General features: G+C 33.4%; 1 protein-coding gene across 2 annotated transcripts in view; it reads left to right on the top strand.

Moving 5' to 3' along the window:
* Positions 1 to 22,139, top strand: part of Smp_065370.1 (hypothetical protein) — a gene marked incomplete at its 3' end in the record, with an annotated part of 29,798 nt that extends 7,659 nt beyond the window's left edge. The window contains exons 2-4 of one of the 2 annotated variants that reach the window (XM_018796089.1): positions 13,523 to 13,709; positions 20,034 to 20,284; positions 21,904 to 22,104. In XM_018796089.1, the coding sequence (XP_018650336.1) occupies positions 13,523 to 13,709; positions 20,034 to 20,284; positions 21,904 to 22,104 (639 nt within the window). Of the gene's footprint in view, positions 1 to 13,409; positions 13,710 to 20,033; positions 20,285 to 21,903 lie in introns of those variants that run through there. The other variant, XM_018796090.1, reaches the window with a different exon arrangement.
* Between the last annotated feature and the right edge of the window lie 1,890 nt (positions 22,140 to 24,029).

The following is a 24,029-nucleotide window of genomic DNA, read 5'->3' on the forward strand; positions in this document are numbered from 1 at the left end:
CAATTGACTCATGATTTCAACTGTGAAAATACTAAATTCTCCACAAAACCCCCTCTGATTTATAATAAATTATCAGAAAGTCCTATAGAAAGTTAACTTTTCCTTACTAGATAGGTATTTACCGTATTAATATATGTTATGAGAAACATAGAAATTTTGTAATGTAAAGTAAGAAAACTAAATTTCTTCTCTAAAACTCTTATAGATTTAATCTTGAAATGATTAGATTGTGAATTATGTATAAAACACTCTGTATTTTATATTCTCAATATTGATAATTTAGGTTTAAACTTTTTCATTTAAGTTCAACATAAATAAATCCTTACTCTTATACATGAGTATAGTGTAAGCAAATTGAATTTTCATTATTGTCCTTAAATTCTATAAAATTAAGACTGTAAACTGCATATACATTGAATTCTAATTGTTTAGAGAAATACGCCTTCAAGGTGCGACTTAAATTGATAAGACGATTGAGAACTGAACAGAATTCCCCCGGTAGATAACGTTAATCAAACCCAATCATCAAGATAAATTCTTCTAGAGATCACTGAACTAAAACAAACTGTATTTCCAAGTTTGGGTTTTCAATACTTATTCAGTTGATTCTAGTTTCTGTAATATATCAATTAGCTTCTAATTATTCTATTTCTCAGAAGCTATTTAACTATCTGGGACATTATTATCAATTATGATAGACATTTATCTGGAATTTAGGTTGATATTGTCTAGAAGGACGATGAGGCTTTTATGATTAGGTCACAATTCAACAAATGAACTTTCACCAAAAACTCTTATAGATTTATGGTAAGCAAAGATGGATAATGGCTAGCAGTAAAATCCAGGACGCGCGTTACGTCCTCTTCGGGACTCTTCAGCTGGATGTACCTGCATTTCAGAGTTGATATTCATTCTGAGACTCGAACCTAGTAGCTTTCGCTTCAAACGCCATCTCGTTATCCACTCGGCCATTGATTTTTTGAAATAACATACATAATGATTAGATTGTGGATTATGTGCAAAACACTCTGTATTTTATATTCTCAATATTGATAATTTAGGTTAAAAATTTTTTATTGAATTTATGTTCAACATAAATAAATCCTTACTCTTATACATGAGTATAGTGTAAGCAAATTGAATTTTCATTATTGTATTGTTTTTTCTTTGCCTTTCGTTCTTAAACCACTGGATCACTTAGTGTATGTATTTGTGTATATGAGAAAGAAAGAGATAAATAGAGAAACAAATGATAGTCTACATTACACCAGCAGATATTCTTTAAAGAAATTGTGCATTAGTACGCCTAATAAGTAGTAGTAGTAGTAGAAGTAGTAGTAGGCAAATCGTGTATTCACTTACTTATCAAAATCATAATCAATCAATACCAATTATTGTATTTCATTTGTTGTTGACCTAAAAATTCCAGATAATCCATAAATGATCATAATAATAAAAAATTAAAAGTAGATAAATCAATATTGAATGGCAAATGTAAAAAAATAGTTAATCTTTTGTTAACATGATTGTACACTTTGTATGTATATTTATGTATAGTGTGTGCATGTATGCATGTGTTGTATAGTTATTTATTAATGTATGCATTGTTCTCATAGTAATAAATATAATCACTATTTTTGTTAAACATTTATACCATTGATCAGTAAGTTTTGTGGTATATTATTAAACAACTTCTTACACAGACTACTAATGGATAACAAGTAAGTAATATAGAGAATAATGAGAAGGAAGTCAATTAAATGAGTAGACAATATAACATTGTAAGCAATCGAAATATCACGTCTATATATTGCCCATAAAAACTACATTTCCTTTGTTAACTGTTCATTTTCTCAGAAGGGGTTTTGTGGAGATTGGTTGAAGTTAGACATTAACACCATTGGATGCCGACTCAGTGGTCTATCGGTTAGGTGCTTTGGCGTGAGACCGGTAGGTTCTGGGTTCGAATCTCACGAGTGCGAGATCGTGGATGCGCACTGCTAAGGAGCCCCACAATAGGACGAAACGGCCATCCAATATTTCCAAGTTTTCCATGGTGGTCTAGCTTCAAATGACCCATGATTTCAACTATTCATTTTCTGTTGAGAAGTTTAAGTAATAATAATAATACATTTCCCATGTTATAACTAGATAACAAGAGCGAAACATCAGTACGCATTCTTTTATAATAAAAGTATAGCCACTTCTGTTAAGTAAACCAATATGAATTGTGGTAGGATTGAAGTTCAAAATTAATGATTTCATTATTAAGAAGAAATGGTTTTGAGAATAAGATGCTTTATAGTTCATTTTTAATGATTGTTTGAATCTTCCTGTTGTTGTTGTTGCTAAGGATCAGAAATGATCGGCCACCATTTTAGTATGTAAATCCTGTGCAGATTACCTGGATATTGCCACTAGGCATAATTGAATAGTACGTCTCGTTCCATCGAGGACTCTTTAGCCAGTTATCCTGAATAAAAACAAACTCACGTCATGAATTTTACTGCTAGTCAATATCCAACTCTTCTTAAAATACTCCATAGTTTGGGAAGTAAATTTGATTTTAATTCATCATGTATTTGTTATTTGAGTTCTCTCATTGACGTTTAGGACTGTAATTGATCAGTCGCTTGCTGGTGTAGGTACATCCCATGCAAATTGACCCAATATTTCCTTAAGTTATAAGGATTATAAACAGATGGATCGTAACTAGCAATGTAATCTAAACCAATACAAGACGAATTAAACTTCAGGCAATTGAATGAATTAGTGGCTATCTGGACTCAGGAGCTTAGTAGATAACACGATGATATTTGAGGCGAACGGTACTGGATTTGACTCCCGGAGTAAACATCAACTCTGGGATTTGGGTATACCCAAATGACCAGTCTTAAATATTACAAAACGCGCGTCCTTCATTCAACTGCTAGCCACCATTCATTTATACTTATTTATGTGATTTAGTTTTTTCTCTTTAGTTGAATACAATGTGGTAGAGAAGATTTGTAGTTCAGGTGGATGATTTTGATGGAGTTTTGTTCTCTGAGCTCAACGACCAAACTATCCAGCTGAGAGAACAAAACTCCATCAAAATTGAATGCAATATGTTTTATTACTTGAGCAGATGTCATCAAATGACTCAATATTGGAACATATATCTATTTATCTATGAGATGCATTATGTAATATTATGATAAAACGGCAACTACCTCAATACATAATGATCATATTATAATTGCTCGATTTTCATCGATTAGTCGGTGTTATTATTATTATTCCAACCGTTTACAAACATTTACATACAAGAACTATAGTGTTCTACTCATTGAAATAAATTGCTGTATTTCGCCAGTATATGTATCAATAGGACTCAACATACACAAAGGAAAAAGCAACATTCTCAAATAAAACACGGAGAACACCAACCTAATCACACTTGATGGAGAAACTCTGGAAGAGGTGGAAACATTCACTTACCTCGGAAGCATCGTTGATAAACAAGGAGGATCGGGTGTAGATGTAAAGGCGAGGATTGGCAAAGCAAAGGCAGCATTTCTACAATTGAAGAACATATAGGACTCAAAACAACTGTCAAATAACTTCAAAGTGAGAATCTTCAATACGAACGTCAAGACAGTCCTACTGTATGGAGCTGAAACGTGGAGAACTAGTACCAAGTCCATCGTCAAGAAGGTACAAGTATTTATAAACAGTTGTTTACGTGAAATACTTAACATTCAATGGCCGGATACTATCAGCAACAGCGTTTTATGGGAGAGGACAAACCAGCTTCCATCTGAAGAGGAAATTAGGAAAAGACGTTGGAAGTGGATCGGACATACATTGAGGAAATCACCAAACTACATCACGAGGCAAGCGGTAACTTGGAATGGTGATGGGAAGCAGAAAAGGGGAAGGTTAAAGAACACATTACGTCGGGAAATGGAAGCTGATATGAAAAGGGTGAATAACAACTGGAAAGAACTGTAAAGGACTGCCCAGGACAGTGTTGGATGGAGAATGCTGGTGTGCGGCCTATGCTCCTCCACCAGGGGTAACAGGCGTAAGTGACCGTAAGTAAGTGAGTAATAATGTAATGTATGATGAAAAACTTTCTATACATTTAACTTAGATTGAATTTATGGTTTAACCCTTAATTACTGATATATTCAAGAATTAATAAAAATTCATAAAATAGGCAATTGTATATATTTATAAACAGGATGTATATATTTATAAATATAACAAATAGACTAGTTAAATCAGGAATATAACTTAGATTAGAAAGTTGGAATATCTAATTTGATTTAGACTTAATTCTATATTGTTATAATATTTAGTTGAAATTATGAAATATTATACTAGTAGTTGGACAGACTTTTATTGAATTATACTTATTAACATACCACTAGTTAAGACAATATAAATTGAAATATCAGAATAAGTTTCAATGTTAAATGTGAACAAATTACCTATCATAATAAACAAAGGTGGATGGTGATTAGAAGTGGAATCCAGGACGCGCATTCCTCCCTGTTTGGAACTCTTCATCTGGGTGTATCTGTATCATAAACAATACCAAGTGAATTTTAACTTCAGTTCATTTTACAAGTAAGTGGTTGTCAGGACTCAGTAGCTGAGTAGATAATGCGATGGAGTTTAAATCGAAAAGTTCTGAGTTCAAGTCCCAGAGTGAACAACTACTCTGACAGGCAGGTACATGCAGGGGCATCCTGGATTTCACTACTAGCCACTATCCATCTTTGTTCATAATCCCTGTGACTTAAGGCAATATCGAGACAAACCGCACAGTATGCACATATGCTGATAAGAGACTGATAAATTGCAGTTTTAAACATTACTGGAAGATTCAAACAAACAGTACAGAATGAATTTAAATTAACTAACATACAGTTTTACGTTTAAATTGTTTGTTATTTATCATGGTGTCTGTAGACAACTCTTTTTCGAATATAATAGTAGTAATTCCATTGTTCATGCATTTTATCTACCAAATGAGCTTGATTTCAGTTCTTTCCTTATCGGTCTTCTGCCAAAATACATTCTATGTCTGACCATCGTCATATACTACTTATATGGATATAAGTAGACCACACTACAGTAGTAGTAGTCAAACGCTTTTATACTTTGACAGTACTTAGTTGAGAGTTAGTTCTTTCTGTGATTTGTTAAAAATCCTAGTGCTTTCTAGAGAGGGTTTTAATAATCAATTATAAGAATTTACGAAATTATGTATCTATTTAATTAACTGTAATTCTCATATATTAACGATGCAGATTTTCATTATCTTTTGTGAATAAACACAAGAACCATATGTAAATATGAAAAATTTCGTTTCATATATAAATTCAGTCTCACATGTATTGAGGTGCTACTGATGTCGACAGGTATAAGTAGAATTTATCACCAATCCAAAATGAAATACCTGACGGTAAAAGGTTAAGAAAATCAGAGAGAAGAGGACGAAAACACAGAGTGATTGGTATGGAAAGGAAGGAACAATCAACGTATTGGCATTTTGCAAATCAAGTATTTATTGTATGGTTCTCAGATTTTACTAAGATGTTCTGTAATGCATTAAAATACATTCGATTGTCCCCACTGTTGTTCATGTTGACTACAGTATGTTTTATATCAAAGTTTCTGAGTTTGAATTGTTTCAACCTACACAGAAAACTTGGTGATAAGAATATTTTTGATGTATATATTCCTTAACTCCCTTAACATGTTTATAATATCAATGTATTAGATTGAATTATTACTACCACGAATTCCGTATTCCTTTCAATAAGTCATACAGGAAACTCTCCGTTTTATCAAACTTAGTTTTATCATTAAAAAAATTCTGATTTCTTAGATAAATTTCAATTATCATTACTTAGTTATATTTAAATTAATAAATTAAAATTGTTTTAAATGATGTGTTCTGTTATCAGAAGGGATCTTTTGTGGAGTTTTCGAATCATGATTTAAACTATAAAATTACTAAAAATCTCCACAAAAAACCCTTCTGATAATAATCATATGCTCACTAGTGACTGGCTTCAAGAGATATTTCCTGGACTTCTAGTGAGAAGCAGTAACCAGTGGAGTCCAACCAAGTCTGTTGGAAGATATCAACTCATTGAAGACAATGGTGGATGTGTCACTTGATTTCGTGGATTGGTTGAAGTTAGACATTAACACCGTGGGATGCCTGCTCAGTAGTCTAGTGGTTAGGCGCTCGCGCGCGAGACTGATAGGTCTTGGGTTCGAATCTCGCTAGGTGGGATAATGGATGCGCACTGCTGAGGAGTCCCACAATAGGACGAAACGGTCGTCCAGTGCTTCCAGGTTTCCACAGTGATCTAGCTTCAATTGATTCATGATTTTAACTATTATATTCTCTGTTGTTTTTTTCTTTCATTAACTTGTAGTGGTGTTACAGAGATGTAAATCAATTATTAATTATTCATATAAAATAACCTGACTTATATTTTTAGGTCATTATTTAAAATACAATAAAGTACTTAAAATTACAAAAAAAAAGAAACGGGGGGTAACTAATGAGTTCATATGACTAATGAAAATGTAAATAAAACATAATTTCATAATGAGTTTATTTCAGTATAGAATATCTTCATGAAGTAACTTGGTACTATTCATCAAATTGTAAAAGGAAATAGTTAACTGGTAGAAGAGAAAAATATTCCTTTTTATTTAATTTTGTCAATGAAAGTTTGCAAAGATAATTCTTTTTCTTTAATCCTTTAAACTAAAGAAATCGAATGATTCAAGGGCTTCCAACGAGCTACTGAATTCGGTGTTTAAAATGGTTTAATTTTTGGAATACAATTGTCTAATTATATGTGACTTTTATTATCCGGTTATCGATATTTAAGTTTGCATTTGTTTAATGAATGAAAAATATTTCCTGGATCTCATGTCAAACAACAATTTATAAGTATCTCAAAAAGAGTCAGTTGAGATCTGTTGGACATTTGGTGCCACTCACTATAAATCTGTGTGGTTTTTAGAACAGAATATTAAATTATTTGTGTTCTTTTGCTTTATTCCAAGTAATAATGAAGTCGTATTGTAGTGAACGAGAACGCAAGCGGGGACAACCAAATGTATGTCCACGACATACAGTAATACTTCATTTGCGAAATGTTCATTAGTTGTCTCAGAGTTAGTTATTCTTTCGTTTCCATGCCAATCAGTTTCTGTTCTCATTCTCTTTTCTTTCATCTTCTTAACCTTCTGCTTATTGGCGTTTCACTTTTTATTGATGACATATACTACTTATATCTGTCGACGTCAGTAGCACACAACACGCTATGAATGTAGTAAAAAAGTTATTAACCAAGAAGGCCATTAAAAATACTTTAATCAATAAATTTATGTACGAATGTGCTAAACTTATAGTTTTCTCAATGTGTATGAGTTGGGTGTTAATAAAGGTACGTGATGTACTGTTAAGGGAGTTTAATGGGTTATAAGATCAATAGACCGAAATTTGGAACACTAATCTTAATTCAACATAATCTACTTAGGGAAATGTCACTTTAATTTAATCATTTCAACGTTGTTTACTGATATGTGACCAGTATGTCTTTTCATAGCTTAGTTATTCTTAAATGAGTCCTAGTAAAAAAAACAGTTGTTAACCTTATTTCTAAAAATAACGAGTATTTGGGTCACATACATTAGTTGATATCAGTCTGGATGTATCTGTAATGAACCAATGCCAATCATACGCCATAGTTATACAAAGATTTTTACTAATTTAACCACGTGATCTATATATTTAAGTGACATTGTTTAACTGGATAAACACCAGTGAAATTAACGGTAAATATGCGCTGACATATAAAGCAAAAGACCTGTTCAGAGAAAATATTTCTTTTCTGAACTATAGTACTATGATAATGTTATATTAAATTTAGCGTATACTGAAGAGAATATATTTTTACTGCTAAGTTTTATTCACTTGGTGTAGTTTTTTTGTAGTCCTAAATAGCAATGGAAAGAAACAAGTAAACAACATCAAGTGAATTTAACTTTACTCCATTGTACAAGCAAATGGTTATCAGGACTCAGTAGCTAAGTGGATAACACTACGATGTTCGAGGAGAACGATACTGGGTTCGAGTCCCAGAGTGAACAACAACTCTGAGATGCAGGTAAATCCAGCTGACAAGTCTCAAATAGGACGAGACGTGCATCCTGAATTGCACTGTTAGCCACTATCCAATTTTGCTTGCTGAAATTTGGCAATAAACTTTACAAACAATCAATTAATTCATTTTAATATTACTTATCTATTTTTCTGTGTCAAATGTTAAATAGTATCTATCTACTCAACAGTAATAATAGTGATTCAAATATCTCAAAAGTATAAAATGATCGATCATCGTTACTGAAAAACAATCGACAAATCTTTTCATCCTTCATTATCTAACCTATAATTAACTGAATCGGGTCAATAGGTGCTAATTTATAACATAAATGATATGGTTAACTAATAAGTGATATTTCATATTGTAACTGAATTGATTTTGCATCAAACTGTAGGATAGCAGGTTCAGTACTACTTGCTTACTTACTTACTCATTTACTTACTAACTTATATACTTACTTACGCCTGTTACCCCTCGTGGAGGAGCATAGACTGCCCACTAGCACTCTCCATCAATAATCAAATGTCTGCTTATTTGGCCAGATAGATAACTAAATAGTTTTAGTTTAAAATTTCAAAACTTAGGTGATTTTTTTCTTCCAACAGATATCTTGTACAAAATATAATATAAATAGTCACGTAGATGATTTTATAAGTAGAATCATCTTTGTTTTATGCGGTACTGATTGGATTGAAATATATTCATCAAGCTATTGAGGTATTCATATGGACGGCCTTTTCGTTCAGTGCTTCTAGGTTTTCCATGGTGATTAAGCTTTAATTGACTCATGAATTCAACTATTAAATTGCTGCAATCTCCACAAAACCCCTTTCTGAAAATAAATTACTCTTTCGGAAATTTTTAAGGTTTAAGTTTTGTAAGGCTACTTTTGACCTTGAATATAGGTATTTTTCTACTTTTGATTGTTTTATATCACGTTCGGGATATTGTGAAGCATATTCAAATAATTAGTTGGTAATAATTTTATTTTTGCTTTACATTTCACTTGCCTATTGTAATCTAGCAGGAAAGTATTGTAACTTTCAAAGAGATGTTGAAGACCAGATATATTTTTTCTAATGGTTATAATTCCATTTAAATTGCGTCACTTGCAAATCTACTCATAGAATTGATTCAGACGGTTTTACCGGAAAATGTATAACATTCGGTTATGTGATCTGAATTTTTTGAATAAAAACAATTGTGACTGGTTTAAATCAATGTTGTTATATATAGCTTATTAATTTCATGCTAAACTATCCTTTTAATCTAAACTCATGACAGAAACACATTACAATGTCCTACATAAAAGTGACAATTCAGTGCTACCCAAACCAGATCAAGCTTCTTATGTTGTACCGATGAATAAATTAGAAAAATATTGATGATGAATAGTGATCTAACTAAGAAATTATACTGGTCTAAACTACTGATTTGACAAATTTCTCGATAAAATATTGATTGAATTTAAACTGAAGACTCTAACTTTTGATTATTGTCATAAGAACTGTAGACTATTTGAATTGTATGAATGAATGCCTGAATTGATATGAATAAGGTAACCTAATCACAATTCATAATGAAAGCAGAATTACTGAAGTAAAATCCTTATTGAACAATGAATAAAACAATTGGTTGGCTAATGACTTTTATTTTCTGGCCGAATGATAATATTATGAACAAAATCTTTAATAGAGAAATGAACATAAATAAGTGTTACTTAACTCATAAATGATTGTGTGACGTAGGTTTAGTTGTTTACGCACCAATCTTTGTTGTTGTGGTGTGGGCTACTTATATCCACATAAGTAGTATATAACGATTGTCGGACCGCACGTCCCATCGCTCCTCTCCGTCGACAGCACCTGGTACAGCCAACGCTGCCCCGCCAGAACACTCCACCCGACGTCACCTCTCTGCACCAGACTGCCCAAAATGCACCCCCATTCTAGGCCCGCAGCGGCGTCCACAGAACAGCACCCTTCCTCCTCCTGGTTGGCAGCGACACCAAATATAGTGAACAAGAACAAGGGTGGGGACAATCGACTATCTCATTGAAATCTGATAATCATACAGTAAACAGTTAGTTTGCAAAATAACAACCGATTGTCTCAAACTTGGCTGTTCCTTCTGCAAATATCAGTTCATCTTCTCTGGTTTCATTGTTCATGAATTTTCATACCGATTGAGCTTCGTTTCCGTTCTTTCCTTATCGATCTTCTGCCCGAATACATTCTATGTTTGACTATCACCATATACTACTTATGTGGATATAAGTAGCCCACACCACATCATGATTTTTATTTAACTAACAAAATTCTTTCCTAATTATATTTTCACAACTAATAAGAGGTTGTTAAGTCGACTAATTTGAAATAGTTTTCTTTATTAATAAAGATATCAGTTATATTAAGTTGTGAATAGTTTCTAAAGAAAATTGAAGTTTCTTTTTCAGTCAGAATGTTGAATACTTTTCCTCGTAATCTATATTATTTGATTCGTATGAATAATGGAAACTAATACATTTTTGTCGAGATTTCCCTCAGGTCTGAAGATATTTAACTAAACATTTGGTATATGTTTTATTGTACTCATAAGTAGTTGCAATTTAATTTTAAAATGTACTTAAAAATCACTTAGATCTGGCTTTAAAACTAGTTTATGCGCACATTCGTAATGTCAGTAGTCATTGCTGAAATTTTACATTATTCTATATATGGTATGGTTCATCTGGGAACATATTGTTATTTTTCTGAACAAAATCGTTTGTATCCAATACAATGTGTATTTTAAACGTTCCTTTTCAGTTTTTTCCCATCGACCAGTGGCTTCTGATGTAATTCAGAACTTCGATGAAAGATTCGGAGTCAAATTATCTGTCAGAGAGAATACAACACCAGTAAATCATCCATCTTAGGTACATCTGCTTAGTTAGTTAAGTAGAAACAATGAATTTCTTGTTTACTATCAAAACGATTAGAAAAGGGTAAAATTAAAATTCTGAAATATTCCATATATACCTATTATCATTTTGATAAGATATTAAGCTTTATTATTATATTGAGTGTATTAGTTAGATGTTTAGGCTTTTACGTCTCTAGTTACTAGGTATAAGAGAGACATTATCTATTAAATTTGAACATCATATTTTTGCATGGAAAGATAGTTTTCAGTCTCTCTTACCTACAGAACAATAATAATGAACAGCTTTGCTATTTATCATAAAGAAGTATAAATATTATCACAAAACAATCTGTTTGATAAATTTACGTAACAGAAATGAGATGAGGTTTATGAAAGCTAAGCGATGTATCAGCTGAATATATTTCAAACAGTTGGATCACATATTAACTTGTTATGGTATTTCTGTTTCTAGGTAAGCAAGTTAATAGGTGACGAGACCGTTTTAAATATACTTCATTAACATAATAGAGAATCTAGATGAATTTGAGGTGGATATTATTATCACTTTAGGAGTAATAGTGATGATAATGGTAATTATCATGTGTGTACTTATTACTACCGTATGTATTTACCTGGAACTGCAATAGGACGTACATTGTAAGAACAAATATAGGATTGCCTCACAAAATATCAAGATATATGCCAAGGAAGTTGAATTTGAATGGCCCCAAAGTACCTGACAGTACAACTGGAAATTATAATAGGTATGAAAGATTCACTTGCTACTGTTATTGTATTTCGAGCAATAAATGAACAGAATAAGGTTGGACTTTTAGGTTAAGCAGAAGTAACCACTATTCATAATATCACCCTTAATTTGTATATGTAAAAAGAACCTGTGATTCTCCTTACACTGCGATGATGAAGGATTTCACTTCTATTTATTCTTCTCTTTTCCATTCGCTCATTTTCAAAATATGTTAAATCTTCATTATAAGGTTTTGTGAAGACTAGAATTTTCATTTTATTAAACCATGAATAAACTTATTTATTTATTTATTTATACAAATCGGTTTGTGTATAAAGAAGATCTGGAATAAACCAAATGAGCTGAATTCACTTCATCCCACAATGTTTCTTGTTTTGCTTAAGAAAAGTTGATCAAGGAAACTAATTGCATAGGATGTGTTGATGATTAACTTACCGTGTAAATGGTGTATGAAAATATTACTAGTCTATACCGCACATATGCACATATTTACATCTTTAAAGCTATAAACGTACACATGATTGATTAGTATAATTAGTACTATCATCAGTGTATTCAAACTTGTTGTTCTTAGTATGAATCCAAGATAACCGCAAATGATTTCATGTTTCAGCAGAAAACATAATAAATAGATTGAGTGAGCCATAACCATCTCACTAGAATACAACCAATGAGATTGATGACTGACTACTTTTGAGGAAAAGATTTTAGGTTGCTGTATTGGGAACTTATGCTGCTGGTTAAACGTGCATCATAAAACTTGAAAAATTGATTTTTGTTGTGGAACAGGCAAAAAGTGCTCCCTACATCCGAATAATGAAAACGGAAACAAATCAGCCATAGGGTTATCTATGAATTCCATTCACCTACCGATTGATATCATTTGTCAGAAGTTATTCTGATAATTAACACCAACCATTTTTAATTGATAGACAATGATGAAATCTGCCATACAGTTTTGCTTGTTGTAAATAAATTAGGAAGCGTAGGACTGATTGATGATGAGTTTTTGGAGTGTTTATGAAATGGATAATCTTATTAGGCTGAAAAACCTTTTTGTGAAAGAAACTGATAGACTGGTATACAGGTTTAACCGATAACTTCAAAACTAATTGTTATCTTCAAGTTATATCAATGGAAGAATGCTTGAATGTTACCACATTCTAGATGATCATTTTTCCAAACGCTCGCATTGGGTTAAATAATTTCATTGTTCTTTACATATTAAACCAGTTTCACGAATGATACAAAAAATTTGGTTTTAAATAAACCACAGGTAATTATCAACCTTAGTGATTCAAGCACTGATCAGTCACTAGATAATCTAAGATACATTATATTTTTATATATAGCTGAAATCATGAGTCAATTGAAGCTAGACCACCGTGGAAAACCTGGAAGCACTGGACGGCGGTGGTCTATTGGTCAAGTGTTCCGGCGCGAGACTAGTAGGTCCTGGGTTCGAATCTCGCGAGGCGGGATCGTGGATGCGCACTGCTGAAGAGTCCCACATTGTATTTTTGTCAAATGTCTGATGTTTATGTGTTAACCATGTAAAGTGATTATTAGACAGTCCTTGAAATGCTGTCAAGTAAATATCCATATAATTTGTTTAAAAAGCTTGCAGTTTTAATACTTTATTTTTTATTCATATGTTAAGCAGAGACGGTCATTAACTCCTTGTGTATGGCTTGAACGTGGTGGCTTTTTTAATATGCCTAAATATTATAAATCATTATCACCATTTGCTCAACGTCGTCATATTTGTTCAAGTTATTCAAGTTGTCCACTTACATGGCTTCCAACAAATGATGTTAAATCATTAACATTCAAACTTATAGGTACTGATGGTAAGTGAATTATTCATTATTTAAATGGTTAAATCATTTTACTCTTTACATTATAGTTTCATAAGATTATATATATATCAGAATTAATATTTTGATGTATTTGACTACTGTAAATATATGATGCTAAATATGATTCAATGATCACTTTGATAACATTAATAATTGTGTGGTGTGGTCTACTTATATCCATATAAGTAGTATATGAGAATGGTGAGACATAGAATGTATTTTGACAGAAGACCGATAAGGAAAGAACAAGAACGAAGCGCGATTGGTAGGAAAATGCATGAACTATGAAACCAGAGAAGATGGACTGATATTTGCAGAAGGAACAGTCAAGATTGAGACAATCGGTTGTTATTTTGTAAACTAACTGTTTACTGGATGGTTATCAGATTTTAGTGAGATATTCTGTAATTTATGTTTAAATACATTCGATTGTCCCCACCCGTGTTCTCGTTCACTACAATTGGACATGAAAGAGCTAACGTATTCAGTTTAATGGAGATAAATGAATGTCAACAGATTATTATAAATTATTAGTACAAATATGATCAGATCAGATCAATAACTGGATAACGGAACAATACCATTCAGAAAGAAAATAAGATAAGATATAGTTCTGACGAGAAAAAAGGTTATTATAACTAACTATGATCTTTCTTTAATTATCTTACATTATACAGAAAATATGATAGTTAACTGTTTACTACAATAAAGAAGCATGGACTTAAAGTACACAAAAATGCTGCTACGAAAAGAATTCTAATATGGAAATGAAATCTTTTAAGTTTTAGTTTAAAGATGAAATATATATAATCAAAAGGTAGTTAGTGAAAACACTAATGTATTATATTGCAAAATAGTTACAATATTTTTTTAGGAATTCAAGAAAGATAAAGAAAGTATCGATCATAGTTTCTTCTAGACCTTGAAATTTCATGTTGGAGATCATTGATGATCATTGATGATCTACACTGTTGAATAGTTTCAAAAATAGAATAAAACAGTTATATATTGTACTTTGATGTCTATTCGATAATAGAGGAATGATACTAAAATTTATGGATTTGATAACACCATGATATATGTGTCATCAATTAATCTTTTAAAAATAGAATTCAGCGATGCAAATATATGTCTATAAAAGGATAGAAAAGATTGCATCATAAAGTGACGAAGTTTGTTTTCATATGTATAGTTAGTTGGTGAATATATGTCTATAGAAAGATAAAAAAGATTCCATCAAAAAGTGATTCGAGATTTCAAATATCAAAAGTGGTTGCATAATAATCGGGAAGTGAGAGAAGAATGGTACTAACTTATTTACTTATGACTGTTACCCCCAATGAAGAATAGGCTGCCGACCACTATTCTCTAACACACTCTGTCCTGGGCCTTCTTTTCTAGTTCTATCCAATTTTTGTTAATTCTTCTCATGTCTGTCTCCATTTCTCGACGTAATGTGTTCTTTGTTCTTCCTCTTTTCCTTTGGCCTTCAGGATATCATGTGAGGGCTTGTCTTGTGACGCAGTTGACTGCTTTCCTCAATGTGTGTCCTATACACTTCGAGCGTTTTTTCCTGATTTCTTCCTCCGTTAGAATCTGGTTTGTTCTCTCCCACAGTAGGTTGTCGCTGATAGTGTCTGGCCAATGGATCCAAAGTATTTTGCGTAGACAACGGTTAATAAACACCTGTTTATTCTAGATGATGGCTTTCGTAGTTCTCCACGTTTCCGCCCCATACAGTAGAACTGTCTTCACATTTGTATTGAAAATTTTGAGTTTGTTTTGAGTTCCAGATGTTCTTCAGTTGTAAATATGCTGATCTTGCTTTTCTGATCCGCGTCTTCACATCTGCATCAGATCCACCGTGTTCATCAATGATGCTACCCAGATAAGTAAAGGTTTTCACATCCTCCAAAGCTTCTCCGTCAAGTGTAATTCGATTGGTGCATACCGTATTGTATCGGAGAATCTTGCTTTTCCCTTTGTTTATATTGAGACCTACTGCTGCTGAGACTGCTGCTACACTGGTCGTTTTCTCCTGTATTTTTTGTTGCGTGTGTGATATAAGAGTCAGGTCATCTGCGAAGTCTAAATCGTCCAGCTGCATCCTAGCTGTCCATTGTATCCCGTGCTTCCCACACCAGATGTTGACGTCTTCATAACCCAACCGATCATCAGGAGAAAGAGAAAGAGTGAGAGTAAGAAACCTTGCCTGACACCAGTCTTTACCTCGAACGAGTCTGTCAACTGTCCTCCATGCACGATTTTGCAGTTTAATCTATTATAGGAATTCCGTATGATATTAACTATCTTCTCAGGCAGGCACGCCGTAGTGTCGAAGAAGCCTCCATAGTGTTGTTCTGTCTACGCTATCAAATGCTTTCTCGTTGTCAATGAAGTTGATGTAGGGTGACGAATTCCATTCACTTGATTGTTCCACAGTGATCCGTAGAGCTGAGATTTGGTCTGTACACGATCGATCCTTACGGAGTCCAGCCTGTTGGTCTCGAAGTTGGGCGTCTACGGAGTCCTTCATTCTGTTTAACAATACCCTGTTGAAGGCTCTTCGTGGTATTGAGAGAAGAGTGATGTTACTATAGTTATCACAATTGCTGAGATCGTCTTTCTTTGGTATTTTGATCAGAAGTCCTTCCTTCCAGTCTATAGGTACTTGTTCTTCATCCCAAATCTTACTGAAAAAAATGTGGATTATCTCTGCAGTTGCTGCTACATCTGCTTTCAATGCATCTGCCGGGATGTTGTCTGGTCCTGCTGCTTTGCCGCTCTTGATTTGTCTGATGGCCATGCTGATCTCTTCAATTGTTGGTGGGCCAACATCGATTGGGAGGTCCGTGGGAGCTGCTTCGATGTCCGATGGGTTCAGTGGAGCTGGTCGATTCAAGAGTTCTTTGAAGTGTTCTCCCCACCCGTTTCGTTGTTCTTCAATCTTGGTGATTACCTTGTCTTCCTTTCTTTTCCCTGGCTGTTCTGGTTCACGGCAATTTCCAGCGAGTTTCTTTGTTGTATCATACAACTGTATCATGTTTCCTTCTCTTACAGCCTTTTCTGCTGTCATTGCTAAATCTTCCACATATTTAAGTTTGTTGGTTCTGATGCTCCTCCTCTCTTGCTTGTTTACTTCTGTGTATTCGGCTTGTGCCTTGGCTTTTTCTGCTCTTGTTCGGCTGGTATTGATTGCTGACTTCTTGTTCCTCCTTTCTTCAGTCTTATTCAGTGTATCAACAGTGATCCATTCCTTGTAGCGCAGAACCTCATAACGTGTTGAAGTGGTTGCCTCTTATATCCCTTTCCAGTTGCTCTTCATAGTAGTTCCCTCTCCATTGAGTAGATCATGAAAGGTTTGGGTAAAATTGTTGAGGGCTATCTTGAATTTGTTGAATTTGGCAGTATCCTGAAGAAAAGTCATATTAAACTTTTGTGATGTTATCCGCCCAGATGTCCAGTGCCTCTTGAGTTTTAGTTTCATCTTGGCTACCAGCAAATGATGATCTAATGCTATATCAGCTCCTCTCCTTGTTCTCACATCCTCCATCTTTCTCCTAAACATTTATTGATGCAGATATGGCCACTTTAGTTCTGCGTAGTGTGATCCGGTGAAGTCCATGTGGTTTTGTGTATGCGTTTGTGTGGGAATATAGTGCCACCTATGACCAGTTTATTGAAGGCACATAGGTTTGCAAATCTCTCACCATTTTTGTTCCTTTCTTCCAGTCCATGTGGTCACATTATATCTTCATATCCGGTGTTGTCCATTCCTACCTTGCATTTAGGTCTCCCATTAGAATGGTCAGGTCATCTATTGGGTATTTCTCAACGACTGTCTGCAGCCTATCGTAGAATTGATCTTTAACGTCTTCATTGTAGTCCTTGGTAGGCTCATAGCATATGGTGATGTTCCTTGTATAGCCCTCTTTCTTTGTTCTGAAGAGGGCTTTGATGATCCTTGGTCCATGAGACTTCCATCCTATAAGTGCATTTTGTGCTTGTTCGGACAGCATCAATACAACTCCTTGTATATTTGGGACATTTTTCTCTTCGTGACCGGAGTATAACAAGCTCCCCTAAAGATGGTCGTTGTTGTCCAACCTGCGTCTGTGTTTCACTGATTCCAAGCACCTTCAGTTTGCATCGCATCATTTCTGCAGTAATTTGAAAAACTCTCTCGGCCTCCTACACTGTACGAACATCCCGTGTACCTAGGCGAATGCTTGCTCTGGTTGTCAGAAGGGGCATCCGACTCATATCTTCCGATGGATCTTGGCTTTCACCATGAGGCGTTACAACTCTTCTAAATGAAGACCTTCTGACTTCCAGGATAGAGTTTAAATGGTTTGAATAATTTCTTCTGGTTAGCCTTTTTCTAAAGAGTTAGTTTTCTACGGGATGGGGTCGCTAACCTTATGCCCAACCCTCCTCCTTGATCTGGGTTCGGGACCCACAATAGCCCCCGGAGCGGCTACAGCTGGAGTTAGAGAAGAATGGTCGGATGAAATTAATATACAGATCAGAATTGTGAAAGTTATTTGAAGAATGCAGGACGATCACTATTCCATTACAGGAGCATCCAACCAATTCTGGACACGTCCTTCAAAAAAATCTGCACAATCAAAGGGACTTGATAGAAGAGGATTGAATAAAAAGCTTATTCACTACTAAGAGTTTGACGATTTACCAATTCAAGCCCCATTTTCGGGTGCAAAAACGATATTTCCAACCTCTTATCTTTCATTGGCCCTAACTCCCTTCTGTAGTGTGTTTTGACCTTGTTTGTTCTTATTTTTAAATTAAGAGTTTTGTAATTTTAAACCGTAATCAGTTATCATTATCCTTTAACAGATTTACATGCTTATTATCCAGTTATTATTATGACTTTTATGTTTTCCAATTTTCCTCATATCTGTCTAGTGGACAATTATCTTTCATAATTTCAACACGTAAATTATTTCCAATCTTATATTCTTCTCTAACCCCCTGATTATTACGCAACCTCATTTGGTAATTATAGTCTTGACTCATTTTATGATGCAATCTTTTCTCTCATTCTATTGACATATATTAACCAAACAACTATACATACGTACGTATAGGTTAGGTAAATGGATTCGTTGAAAAGAAAATTTCTTTCGCTGAATTGTCTTCATTTTCATTCAATGATACTATAGGTGATTCTAGAGACTAGTATTAAGGAGGTTTTATAATTTTCAAAACCGAAACATACAATTCAATATTATATTTTTGGTACAATATAGAATTCTCATAACAAAGTACTTCAACAAGTTTCCGTTTCTTACTTCTTCGTCCTTTCTGACGATAAATATTTAGTGATCGCCAGTTGGAAGTTAGCAGCCCAGTCAATTGACATCTGAATAATGTACATTCTTCTCGCTGCATATTGTCAGCAACCACGATATCTCTGATTAGGCCTTCTGCAACCTTTACAGCGAAAGGTTTTACACTTTTCAGAAACGCACCTGAATAGGTTGTGCTACTAATGGCCATAATGATGTATTAAAACAAACGAAATTAGATAACTTGTTGAAATATCTAGATGACAGGAACAGGTAGCCCAGATGTTTAAACAGGCCGCCAATGCAGTTAAGCTAGTTTTTATCAATTGATATAGTTTGTTTAGAATCCTGTTGTGTTTTTGTCTCATTTTCACTGAAGCTGTAAGAAATGTTCTTCGATTGTTCTAATCATGATTTCACCATGCTTCTTTCAATCAGTTTTCTACTTACAAAATAGTATAAATATAAGTTGGCGAGCTAACAGAAAACTCATAAGACTGTAGTTTTTGAGGTAATTCGATGATAAATTAAATTGCGGACCTTGATAAATATCGGGATATACAATATTACACAGTTACTCATATCGAATATACTCATACATAGTCAATATTAACTAAGAATGCTATCATATAGTTCTTCATAAAAGGCGCTCTAGGCTATTGTATTATATTTAAAAAGTTTTGAAACTTGATGTTATTCTCTAGCAATAATAATCAGAGGAGAGGAAAACGTACCAGTTAGTTGGAGGTCTTTCATGTGAATTGAATAATTTTCGCGATATTTTGCTGAAACTTAACCAACTTTGTTTCAAATTTCATGACGGCATTTGTATGTAACTTACCTATAACAAATAGGAGAGATACTTTGTTGAAGAATTCGATATACAACTGGATTTCACATCCAATTCTTGTAGCCTTAATAATGAGTTGACTAGTTATTAGGGAAAATAATTTAAATAAGCCATTTAATGTCTGACTTTGTCTTTTTTTGAAAACTTATTTTTTAGATATGCGTGATTACGAATTTCAAGCTCATTTTTGTAACAGAATCTATGAAGCACGGCATCGTTATTGCACTATGGAAGAAGGAGAAATCGCATTTGAGTTGAGGCAGATAGGGACATGGTTGATGGTAGATCGTATCAATTGTCGATGTCTAGGCATTGCTGATGTTGAACGTTATGGATATAGCAAAGGTGTTCAATTTGGAGACCGCGTTTTTCGTGGTAATTATATACACATGACATGTGCAACAAAGGTAAGTAGACTTTGGGACTTTTAAGTCAGTTGAAATATTTGAAAATGTTTTTTTATTTGTTCATCGAATATGAAATTGTTCGACAGATTTCTACTCATAAGTGTCAACTTATTCTGGAAGATGTGGCATTACATATGTTAAGCTAAAAGATCATAGAAGTAAGGAAGATCTAAGCTTTGTGTTAGCTGTTTAAGATAGAAAAATCTTAAAATTGATGATAGATGCTCACTGATTTATACGTAGGACTGAAGCATAACATACGTGATATCATAAATCTGAACAAATTAATTGGTTTTAACAGTTTTCAGTCGTGTTATGTAACTGGTGAGTTTAGTGAATGACTCAGGAGTAGTACAGTTGTGATTTTGACAGAGGATGACTGAAATATTACACAGAGAATTATATAAACAAACTGAAAAAAGATAGTTTGAAAAGGTTCTAGTAAGTTGATTCTTAGCAACTTAGCTTTAAAGTGTTGTATTTAGAGTCGATTAACTAGCGATTCCGAAGTTCGCAGTCAATTATATTTGGTGTATGTGCTCTGATTGTTTAGAGTTTCTAACTGTTAAAATCTTAGTATAAAACGTTTCTCTTGTAAATCACTTACAGTATTCTTGTTTGAAGTTTATTCCTGAGTTTTGTAAAGCCCTTAGAAGTCTATTCCAAAGAGATAGGATAATTCATGATTAGTTTTAGACATTACTGTTTCTTATCGATGAACTATATTTCATAGTCAGCTTGCAAGGACAAGGGATTAAGATGTTCTCGGAATCCAAACATTGTGAATAGTTTCTCTTTACCAGAATTCACGAGGAATCTGATATACTGTAATATAGGAATGTCCAATATATAAACTATTAATGATTATCTAAAGCGTCTTGCTCCAACAAACTGATCAAACACATCGGGAAATCTTTGTTACTATTTTTAAAACTATATTCTCTAATGTTGGGATTCATGGATATTTAGTAGGTATAATTTATCTAGTTCAAAATGTAGGTTTTTATTCCAGACATTGGGTAATATAATCGACAATACTAGTTAGTTCGGCACAATCAGAAGAACGTTATGAATAATAAGCAAAGATGGATAGTGGCTAGCAGTGGAATCCAGGACGCTCGTTTCTTTCTATTTGGGACTCGTCAGCTGGATGTACCTGCATCTCAGAGTTGATGTTCACTTTGGGACTCGAACCCAGTACTTTTCGCTTCAAACGCCATCGCGTTATCCACTCGGTCACTGAGTCCTGATAGCCACTTGCTTGTACAATAGGGTGAAGTTAAATTCAATTAGTATTGTTTGTTTGAATCTTCCCATTAATGTTTAGGACTGCAACTGGTCAGTCGTCAACAAACAATACTAAATGAGTTATGAATAATAGTTTTTTTTACTAGTAAATACTTTTCAGGATGATTCATCTAGAATCTTGTGAGAATTGATATTCTTCATAAAGTTTGAACTCTCATTTTCCACTCTTCATCAGTTTTTTACTTTTATTGACCTTTACGAAGTGTCACATTTATATCTTCAATTCATTGAATACAAACATGATATATTTAACTTATTTCTTTTTGAATATTTATCATATACCTTTTTTGTTATATTTTTCTTTTTTATAGCCTCAATGTAAAGTAGATGATTTTTGTTATATTGAAACACCAAGTACAGATGGTTATATTTATGGTGGTCGAGTACCATGTATTTGTCCAAAACAATATCATTGTCCAATTTATTTTATACGAGATAAACGTATTCCACAAATTAATGATGATGGACGTGTTATTAGTTATGGAATTAAATGTAAACGAAGAAATTATTGATTAATTACATTCTTCTTTGTTTCGAATATATATCCCTCCTAGTTACTTTTCTCTTTTGGCTCGTATTCTACTTCTTATTATTATTTCTGTTATATAAGAAATGATCTTTTTTTTTTTTTATTACAATCAACTTTTAAATACTTACTTTACATTTTACAATCTACTTTCTAATTTATATGTATAGCATACAGTGTTCAATGTTAGGATATTGAAGAAATAAGGGAAATGAAAAAACTGTTGTACACCACCAACAACAACGAAAGAATTAAAGTGTTATTTATTTTACTGCTGGGAAAATTTCTGGTTTTAAAAAAATTTAATAGTGAAATATCCGTAAAATTTGTGTTTAATAATTTCAGTTGACTTTTGATTTTATCAATCATAAAACACATTGTGAATTTTAATAGTTGAGATCATGAGTTAATTGAAGCTAGACCACTATGGAAATCCTGGAAGCACTAAACGGCCGTTTCGTTCTAGTATGGGACTCCTCAGAAGCGCGCATCCACGATCCTGCCTCGCGCGTGAGCGCTTAACCTCTAGACCACTGAATAGTCATCCAACCGTGTTAATGTCCAACTTCAACCAATCCACGAAATCGAGAGACACATCCACAACTGTCTTCAGTGAGTTACTATCTCACAACAGACCTGGTTGAACTCCACTGATCACTGCTTCTCACTAAAACTCCAGGAAATATCTCTTGAAGCCAGTCACTAATGGGAATATGATTATTATCAGAAGGGGTTTTTGTGGATATTATAGTAAATGGTTATTGTAAGTGGTTATAAAAATCTTTGTTTGTGACCAAACCTATGATAGGTATATTCATTTATAAGATAGTCCATGAATATATTGATAACGTTTTACAGAACAAATCAATATAGTAAAGAAGTCTAAGTTAGTGAGAGCTAAGATACTTTTAAATGCTTAAATAAAATTAGTCCTATGGTGATATAGAATTTCCTCTAAACGTCTAAACATATTGTGAAACAAAAACGAAACGGCCATCCAGTACTTCCAGGATTTCCATTCTGGTCTAGCTTCAATTGACTCATGATCTTAACTATTGAAATTACTATAATATCCACAAAACCCATTGTGATATTAAAAACTTGATTGTCTGTGAAGATCCTACATTCTTGAAAGAAATTTGGTATACACTAAAATATATGCCCTAATTAAATCAGTTAGTCAATTATGTATTCTCGCTATCTTTGTTAATTTGTTATAATTAGATATTTGATTTTCGCTAATCAAATGTAGTTACGGAATCCTAATGGATATACTCATTTCACTTCAATCAAAACGTTCATAAAACTATTGACCAAAACTTAAGACAACTGAAAAATAACCAAACATTTTTTAGGAATGAATTGATAATTCTGATTATGTTTGCTTCTGAAAAAGCTCAATGTTATTGAATTAAAAATTGATAACTATTAGAGATCGTTGAAATTTATTATACAAGGCGAACTAGAACTGGACCTTCGAGAGTAGTAATCAAAACCGTAATCCAAGTAATTCTTATTATGAATAACAGAGATGTAACAAACGAGTGATTTGCTCACTAAGCAAATAGTCACCACTGGCATATAAATCATTCAGAATGTTAAGTAATATATATATATAATCTGGGTTGCTTTGATATCTTTGAAAAATCGGGGTTTTTGTTTGCTTTTTTTGTAAATTTTGAGTGTAGTAGTACTTTGAATTCCCGAACATGTGTAGTTTCATCGCTCTCATATAAGGAATTTGATACGTGGCATTAAAAACGTTCTATCAACGTCAAAGAGGTTGTTGTATTTTATGGTAGCTGGAATCAACAGTTCTTTGCAACAATCAAAAGCAAAAGAACTGGTGACGACGCGATTATTAGGAAGTTTGGAGTCATGCTTATCTGAGAATTTTAAGAATAACTTAAA

This window comes from Schistosoma mansoni, chromosome 2, assembly GCF_000237925.1.
Source record: "Schistosoma mansoni strain Puerto Rico chromosome 2, complete genome".
NCBI classification, from domain to species: domain Eukaryota; kingdom Metazoa; phylum Platyhelminthes; class Trematoda; order Strigeidida; family Schistosomatidae; genus Schistosoma; species Schistosoma mansoni.